The 9,490-nt window shown below is 46.1% G+C and overlaps 1 protein-coding gene across 1 annotated transcript; it reads left to right on the forward strand.

Annotated features, from left to right (window-relative positions):
* Window positions 1–835: 835 nt before the first annotated feature.
* LOC129380173 (juvenile hormone acid O-methyltransferase-like) lies at window positions 836–8,997 on the forward strand. The gene is made up of 4 exons (XM_055071330.2): window positions 836–1,514; window positions 6,091–6,384; window positions 8,119–8,275; window positions 8,717–8,997. The coding sequence occupies exons 1-4, from the start codon at window positions 1,092–1,094 to the stop codon at window positions 8,893–8,895; spliced, it is 1,053 nt and encodes a 350-aa protein (XP_054927305.1). The 5' UTR covers window positions 836–1,091; the 3' UTR covers window positions 8,896–8,997.
* Window positions 8,998–9,490: the final 493 nt, after the last annotated feature.

Raw genomic sequence — 9,490 nt, forward strand, 5'->3', positions numbered from 1 at the left:
ACGCTGTATGGTCACATTAGCGGCGTTCGTGTGTCTTGAAAGCGGTCTGCGACGCGGCCAAAGTGCGCGCCCGCGTGGGCCTCATCTTCAAAGCAAATAAGTTCCACGGGAATAGACACCCTATAAGCGCCTGCTACAACGCTGGCAACTTTACTGAGGACTGCCACCTATCGCGCATAGTGGAGTCTATTAGGCCACATCCTCCCTCTTTCTCTATCATCTTTCACTTCCCACTCCCTCTCCCCTGATGACGCTTCACCGTGGTCCCTCACGGGTTGCAGAATCAAGCGTCCTTCCTTTCCTTAGATCACTATCATCAATCTGCTATGTTTGCAGAGTGCGCGTAATGGGGGTAGCTTCACATGCGCTGTGCTTTCTACGCTTCGCACGCGTAGAACAGTGGACCGTAGTAGAACTTCGTACAGATGCACGGAGGTTAATTGGCTGGTGGCTGTTGCCGCGAGTCCCAAACTCCTGCGTCTTTACAGACAGTTTCCGCTGTCATCGAGCGATGTGTGTTCATGCTTACCTGTGCGCGTGTGACACTGTGCTCGTTAATTTAGTGAAAACACGTTGACTGGCTAGTTGGTTTGAATCCATGATAGGCTCTGTAAGCGCGACAGAACAAGGCCGTAGAAAGAAGCAGACACAGAAGGATAGAGCTGTTTCCGTGTGTCTGTTTCTTTCTACGTCTTCGTTGAGTAGCGCTTGCGGATTCTATTATTGTTAAGTTAATTAGTAAGTGAAGGTTTCGAAGTATATACGGCCGATAAAACTACTATCCTTACTTGGTACAGCTGTCTACTAATTTGCATGGCAATCGGTGCTTCGCCTTTCTGGCGCAACTGAGAATTTTTTCCTTTTTCATTTTCGTGTATATGTTGCGAAACAACAGAAAGAGCAACAGCTGGTCCCTTTCGGAGCGGTGTCACCAGCTCGATTAAATTATCCTGCTGAGCAGGTTGGTAAACCCTAAACTGAGCAAAACAAGGGAAAAGAAACGGAAGAGCAACATCGTATGTCATGTAGATATATAGACTATAGAATTGTTATTCGAGTAACGCACGCACTCATACAATCTGTTTTCACTGATGTGTGTATATGGCTGCTTTAATATGTTTTCTTCAAGTGGTACTGATTCAGCGGACTTCCATGCTCGTTCTAAGTCACCTGAAAAATGTACATGCTGTCAACGTGGCACTTACGCAGAACAGAAGCGACGACCAGTCAAAATGTCGGGGCCTGCGCAAGACAAGCGGCAGTCCGCGGAGATGATGTTCGACGCGGAGAAAGTGTCAGCCTACTACGAATCTTTCATGCACCACAGCCGCGAAGCCATGAAGGTGTTTCTGGAGCGATACAAGGATTCTTTCTTTGCGGTCGAGAACGGTGCCCAGTGTGAGGATCGCCAGTGGTTGGACGTCGGCTGTGGTCCAGGAAATTTCACTAAGAACTATTTGCTCCCGCACGCACCTTCGTCCTTGCGAATACTGGTGGCGGCCGATTTCTCACAGGTAAAGAAGAGTGCAGCTGTTGCTTGCAAGTTAATCGTCGCTGCAAGGTATTAAGCTGGGCTAGTTGGTGATACTCCATGCGACCACGTTGTATCTTTTCTATTTTTTTTTTATTTGCTGAATAGACATTGCATTCGAAAAGAATTTGGCATACGTTGGTGTGCACCTTGTCTCCGAAGAATTATTGTCTTCTTTCTTGAGTTCAGTTTCTTGAAACTCTGAGCTCGCTTCTTTATTTGCGAAGAGTGCAAAGTCCCGCCGACAACACGCATGCCGTTCGTGAGCTCGAAGTGGCGGGCGCGCAGCGTCAAAGAAAGGAACGCAAGATAGATGAGGATTATTCTTTGGGGACAAGATACGTCCGAAATGATGTAAAATATTGGGAGCAAGAAAAGAAGAAATAAAAAACTTGTAGGACGCTTATGCTTCGCCTTTAAAAATGAAGGGCGATAGCATTAAAAGATCCCTGACTGCTTATCACGCTTTCTGGCACATATGTAACCGTAATGTTGACCGGCAAACCCTGGCGGCGAACGTTGTGCCCGAAGGCGAGCTTCTTGGTAGAAACGCGGCCTCTTGAGTGGGCCGAACCCCGAGGGTATGCACAGCCGCGCCATGAAAATTACGTAGTCTTAATTTTTGTGTTATTGTTTCGCACGTTTAATACTTAAGTCTGAGAAGACATGCGCTCTCGGTGTTTTGTTTCATGGCATTTGTTTGCGGGCTGTCATGTTCAAAATTCTGAGGAATAACTGTGTGTATACAGATGTTTTCTTTTTCTTCACCTGATGTACACGTCTTTGTTAACTTAGTTATGTGAATGTTGTGAATGTGTAAGACTTGCGCGATATTTCTTCTGGTATATTTCTTGCTCCTTCATTACGCTCTTTTTTTTTTCTGCTGTGAAAGATATATTTATTAAAAATGATTAGATACATTATTTATCATATATATCGGCCTGTTTGCTAACTGTAATAGGAGTAGAGGCCTTTTGTCAGGTTACGTAGCCTTTATCCTGTGCTCCCGTTCCTGTAAGCAGGCAGGACATCATCATCATCATCATCATCATCATCATCACCATCATCATCATCAGCCAGGTTATGCTCACTGCAGGGCAAAGGCCTCTCCCATACTTCTCCAACTATCCCCGTCATGTACTAATTGTGGGCATGTTGTCCCTGCAAACTTCTTAATCTCATCCGCCCACCTAACTTTCTGCCGCCCTCTGCTACGCTTTCCTTCCCTTGGAATCCATTCCAAGGGAAGGCAGGACAAATAAATTCAAACTTTAGCTTCAACAAATTCCTCTACGGACATTGAATAGCACACCTTTCTTTTCAATTCTACACGTTCACCGCTTACACATCCTGGTAGTTGCTTGCCCACCTGCATTACGCCCTCTCCCCTTTAGAAGAACCCTACCTGCATAGACATTTGCACTGAGGCTTCCACGGGCGCCAGCATATTTGGACTACTGGCGCCGCCAAGCGTCTGCTTGGTGGCGATGCCATACTGGACTGTCGTTGCTCAGCCTCAGCCGGCTCAGCGCTGCTGTTGCTATCAACAAAGAGATCTAAAAACGTTGGTTGCTATGTACATCTGTGTTGCTCCGTATCTTCGGCCTTCACAGTGTCGTCTTGCCACTTTCGTGCTATTCTCACCAGTGTCGAGAGGCATCGGCTACGCATCGAGACGGAAACTTTCCTGCTGGCAGCGGCCGTACGACTGCACGCGACTGCCCGATGGCACCGGGAAGCGTTAGCTCAGCGCTGCAGCTGCTTTCACCTACGATTCTCCATGTCTTATGTCTCCTCAGCGTCGTTTTGGTCCTTTAGTGCAAGTATCACCAGTGTTGAGAGGTGTCGCTTTACGCATGAAGGCGAATACTTTCCTGTTTTGAGCACCCGTGGCTGCATATCAGTCCGTGGGTTTGAGGATTGGCGTCGACGTCAGACACTGTCGGCTTGCAGCTTTGAGCCAACAAGGCCAAAACTTGACCTTGTTGGCTCATATGTGCATATGTATAGCCCATCTAAGCATTAGGGGCTGACGATGGAGACACACACAGCGCATCTTACCTTCCTCGCGTATCCAAGCATCGGCTCTGGATTCTCAGATGTCTGCTTCCAGTCGATAAAATTAATCGAGCAGACACGCGATGACTCCGTTTGGACGAATCCCTTACGATTTACAGCGCTACTCCAGCGATGCTTCAGTACCGCGTCGGCAGGAAGCCGATACAACAGGTACATGTTGCAGCCGCAGTCCTCTTGTAGAACATTGTGCGTGCTGCGCTGCACTTTTCTTGATGCATTGCGCTTCTTCTGCTTGTTCGAACAACCGTACACAGCGCAGGGCTGCCCCGACGTTCGCATAGCCTCTGCGGATAAGCTTGAAATCGCGAAAACGTCGTACACTCAATGCGGGAACTGCGCGCGTGACAGTCCAGCAAGAGCGGGCAACTATGAGACGCTAGCTACTCTCGCTACCGCGGGCCTGATATCCGTTTCCGACTTTCTGGTTTGAGGCTTCCGGTGCAAAGGTCTATAGACTGTGCTGAGGAAAGCGTATGTCGCCTTGGAAAAAACAAGTCCACCTGTCGAAACGTTTGCTCCTGCTTGTACCTTGTTCTCGTTCTGCTCATTTGTCAAGAATGTAAGACAAGGTGTGAGCAACCTTAGTGATAGAATGGTGTGGCATTATAACCCGCATATAACGCATGTCCTTCAGCAATGCATAATTGAGCCAACGAGCACAGGAAAAGATGGAAAAGTCAACGCAGAGATGAAAGATGCGAGCCGCGAATGGCGAAGACCAATGCGAGCGGCCACTTCCGTGACGTGGGCGCGGGAAACCCGCCAGACCACTCGATGCGTACTCGTATCTGGCCTCAGCCGGACCGCTCGTTTGTTAGTAGAGAGTTTTAGCAGAGCGTTTACGGTCCGCTCCGCTCAGACCGGCCTATCACAACAATTGGCACGCCACCGCTCAGCAAAACGCTACTGGGAACGCTGACGCGCGTGCGCACAGCACACATAGCGGCAGCGGAACGTGGTACCACGTTCCGCTAGGAACCTGATTTAGCGGTGCGTCAGGGAGCGTGTAGTTGCTTTCGTAATCGTTTTACCGCCAAGCTGAGAGCACGTCAGTGGCATCTCTGGAAGGCGCTCTTGTTAGATAAGCGAAATCAATGCATTCTGTGCAGCCACCGGTGCGCGTGAAACGTGTGCGGAGCGGAGCGCAAGCAAACGCTCTGCTAAAACTGTCTAGTATCTGCTTCCGCCAGCTCTCGCTCGTCCTTGTTTGTTTTGCTTCGTTTGATCTCGTTCACGCTTGTTTCGATTGTCGTGGTTGGCGACTGTTCTGTAATCTGATTGTATGCGCAACGCTTATTGTGTAGTACTTTATGGAAGCCAAGCGGCACCAGCAATTATACTGGAACAATGCTAGAACCTTCCACAATTCATGTATAAAAGCTGGCCACGCTTGACCCGCAAATCAAATTTTCGACGATCGCCGACTTTGCTACATGTCTCTCTCAAATCCTTTGACTCAATATATCGCGAAACGAAAACACGTATTGAGCTGAGATGAAATTTCGCATTATAGAGTATTGTTATCGTCGGTTAAGTTTTTTCGCTCACGGGCAACTCCGCCGACGCCAGATTTTCAGCGACACGAGGCCTTTAAAGCTATTGCGTTAACAATGCCGCCGCAGAATGAACGTTATCAGTACAATAGGCAGTCCTAGAAGTTTGTCCTTCCTAGTGCTGGCGCTATATTTGCATTGCAAGATGCCTGAAAATTGTGTAAAGCTATTTCCATCTGTGGAACTTCTTATAAGCAGTAAGTGCAGTCTAGTGATCTTTTTATGCAGTGTACTCATTTTGATCCGTGCGGACGTTGCAATGTAAGAATCGCGTGACAAAATATCCTTCTTGAGTAAGAACTACTACGCCTTAGTTTCTGACCAGCGTTACTGGCTGTTACTCGAGCAGCTTTCTTTCCACCTGCGCCTAATGCTTATCATTCATGATCCACGTGAACCGATATACTGCAGCCTCGTACATTGGCGATCCGGATCCTCAGTGCGTTTATAATAAGGTCACAGCATGATTATATTGTAACAAAATAATTTATCGGCTGATTAAAGCATAATTGGACTTTTCAAGATATCGAAGAATACTTGAAATAATCGATCAAGGCTGATCAACTGAATGGTCGACCTTTTGAGTGAAGGAAACCTGAACAATCAATCACTTGATTCATTCATTGATCGATAAAAATCGTCAGTAGTTTTCAAGAGCATACAATTTGTATGGTATATATTCATCAATAATTAAGGATTTCCATTAATTTATCGTTTCTTTATTTCATTTATTAAACACATATAATTTCCCCTATGTTGTCCTCGGTGTCAGTGTTTGTTGGCTTCTGATGGTATGACTAATAAAAATCGGGCCCCTCCGTTAACCCCCTTTCTACTGGTTTATCACTAATTAGGTCATTCAAGAAGTTCATCGACATATTAATTAAACACAGCTCATGTTCTTTGCCGACTCTTGCTTTCTCGCAGGCCATGCTGGATCATGCCGCAAGAAACCATGCACATCCGAAGATTGCGTATCGCCTTCTCGACATCGCAAACGACAAAGCCGTGTCGGCGTTTGCCGCGCGCGAAGGTCTCTTCGAGCGCGTATGCTGCTTCCTAACGCTGCATTGGATCAGCGACAAAGCGGCCGCTCTCAGGAACCTGGAGTATCTCACAGCCCCCGGGGGAGAGTGCTTGGTGGTGTTCAACCCGCGTGTTGCACCACAACAGGTGTTACGTGCCATGATTGCGTCCGGCAAGTGGAAAAGGCACGAACACGTGAGTGACGGGCCTACAGGCTGGTGTGGTAGAGATTACATGCTAAAGCGATGCCTGAATAGACGGGCGGGACAAACCTTGGTGGTCGTGCTGGTGGTGATGGCATTGTCGCAGCATGCTTCGTGACCTTGCCATGCAGCTGTCCCGCATTAGCATCTTTCACGTTGTTAGTGTACAGTCCTGCTTCACCAAACGTTCATCATTTCTTTCTCTGAGGGACCCAAACAATCGACAAGTTATTTTTCCGAATACTCCGTGCCCTTGGTGGTGTGAAAATACGCGTGTGGGATACTCATCTTTTGTAGGCCACGAAGTAACGCCTTTCTATCCTTCTTGAACTGTTGTACAAACGGAAGTAAATGGGGAAAAAGATACGCTAAACACCGAAGTACAACTTGACTTCCATGTTAAGGATGAAGAGGAAGAAACCTTGTATCATTTCGATAACTAAAGCTCTTTAGCAGTTTTTGTGTTGACTTGATCCTATATTCTTAAACGGATGCTCACTCGAAACTTTTCGTCGACTCCATCAAGTGGTGCACTGCGGTGGTTACCGAATCGGTGAGGCATCGTGCTTCTCGACCTTCGGGAATTTTTATAACGACGAACCGCTGGAAAAGTATACTTACACTCTAGGGAAATCAAGGATACCATGAGAACACCTAACTTCAATATTTTTCACAGAGGAACTAAACGAAATGAAGTGTGGCTCTGTAATCGACACTACTGGGTTGAAGGGACAACACGTTTTAGAATACGGTATACCTTCTTTTTAAGGATATTTCGTATTGGCCTAAGAAGGAGAGGCCACCGCAAGCATTATAATGCCCATGAAGAAGCCGTCTTAAACAAATTGTCTGATGCATTGGGTTTATGGAAGCTAAAAAATGCCATAGGACAATGTGTTACAGAGTTTTAGTGTAAGACCTTGTGTTCATGATTCATTCGCAGTCGTCTTTTTGGCAACCTATCATCGCCGATACAGTTACACGATGGACGAACAAATCTACTGACTCCACTACTCCGTGCAAGTTTAAAGACATAGGACAATATGTTACAAAGTTTCGGTGTAAGAACTTGTACTCATGACTCATCCCCAGTCGTCTTTTTGGTGACCTATCATCGCCAATACAGTTACACGATGGACGAACAAATCTACAGACCCTACATCTTCGTGCACGTTTAGAGACACCGTTCCACGTATAAATCATAAAACAAAATATATTTTGTTGTATGTTGAAATATATTTTGTTCTATGTTGTAGCCTATATTAGCGGGTCACAGCTACGTTATAAACCAATATTTATGTGGTTTATATTGAGCTTCGCACAGACAATCAGAAGGAAATGGAGGTTAATTTACAGTGGTTCCACAAACACGCTGCACACGCTGTCGGCTATATTTTGAATCGGCGAAACGCTCCAATAGACGCAACCAGTCCTAACCGCTTTCTTCTGCTGACAGGACCGGATGCCCGCTACTTTATATAGACTTATTCAGCGTTATAACCAAAACTCTTCTGCATTCTTCAGCGTGCAGGCTTCGCAACAGTGCCATAACCAAGAAGAATCGCTGCGTACACGATATCAGACTTAAAGAACGCTCCTTGAAATTGTTCAGTATACAATCCTTATACAGTATACATATAAGCATCATGCCATATATCAAACCTTAATAAAAATTAACCAGTAGTGTGACTGTAAATTTTCTATCATATTTTGCTTTCAATGACAGGTTCTCAAATCTGCTCTCCCGGAGTCCTGGGAGTTTTACGACGTTGACACCATGGTGTCAAAGCTCGAAGGACTAGTCGCATCAACAAGCCTGGTGGCCCTGTCGTGTGAAGTTGTGCCTCTGCAGGTCGGGAGCCCCGAAATCGACCTGGAAGTGCGTACGTATCACAGGGCTCCGTCGAAATATTTTAGACCATGATATCATTGGATAAGGCAGAACAAATACAGGGTGCACTTTTCGGCAAACCAACACAAACAATTCCAGCAGGCACTGTGTTCTCTGTCTGTCCCCAAACTGATTGTTTCCTTTTTTTGTGTGTTTTTCACTATATAACGACAGTTTGTTATTTTAGACATGTCTCTTGTTGCCTTATTTTTTTTTAGGAACAAAACCGACCAGCCCTTTTCTTTCTTCATTACAGTGGCTTCTGTGGCTGTAAAAGAGATGCTTTTAGAATGCTTCTTCTCGTAACAAAAAATGAGTATATTGCTTAGTTGTAATCACACCTCTTAAATAGCTCCTGCAATCTGAGAGAAACAGCATTACCCCTCGTTTATGCACCTAAGGAAATAAAATGAAAAACTTCATCTCTTTGCAGGCGCTCTGTGTGCCGCTATACCGATTTATCCGCACATGAAAAAGGAAGGCCAGGTTGAAGTGGAAGAGTTTGTCAGAAACTTGGCTCTCCAAGACGGCTGCGTGAACTTCTCGGTTACGGGCATAACGCATCAACTTAGGTGCGTCATTCACGCCCGCAAACCAGTATTATCGAGTTAAGAAGAGCCAGTTAGGCCTGGCACAAGACTTCTGTGCGGCGTCTGCAACATCCACTGCGGTTAACAAGACCAAGAGTTCAAATAAACTTAAAAGTCTAGAAGCTCAGGCCAATTGGTGTAGCAAGCATATTTAGCGCCAGCAAACAAGGACAGCTGGCGCTAAATATGCTTTCAATTTACCAACACGCCCAACAAATGGCAATGCTACAATTGGTGTAGCATTGTCATTGCTTTTGGGTAGTTACCCTGAATATATGATACGAGTTCAATAGGATGTTTGTCACCTACTGACCATAGGTTGTTATTGCAACAACAACAACGACAACAACAACAACAATTACAATGCTCCTTAACACCAAAGTTAGGCGCATCTTTAGTGTTTTCACTTCGCAATATTTATTCACTTTCAAAAACAATCTGTCTAGTGCGGCCAGTTACGAAAGGAGCGAAGTGTTGCGCGACTGCCACGCTAATGGGAGATGGCGAAATGCAGCACGTGTGTGACGTGTCGGCGCGATTCACGGCTAGGTCAGCTGATATAGCTGGGGTCAGCTGGGATGGCTAGGTCAGCTGATATACCCCTCAGGATAACGGGG

Source organism: Dermacentor andersoni, chromosome 5 (assembly GCF_023375885.2).
Source record: "Dermacentor andersoni chromosome 5, qqDerAnde1_hic_scaffold, whole genome shotgun sequence".
Taxonomy (NCBI): Eukaryota; Metazoa; Arthropoda; class Arachnida; order Ixodida; family Ixodidae; genus Dermacentor; species Dermacentor andersoni.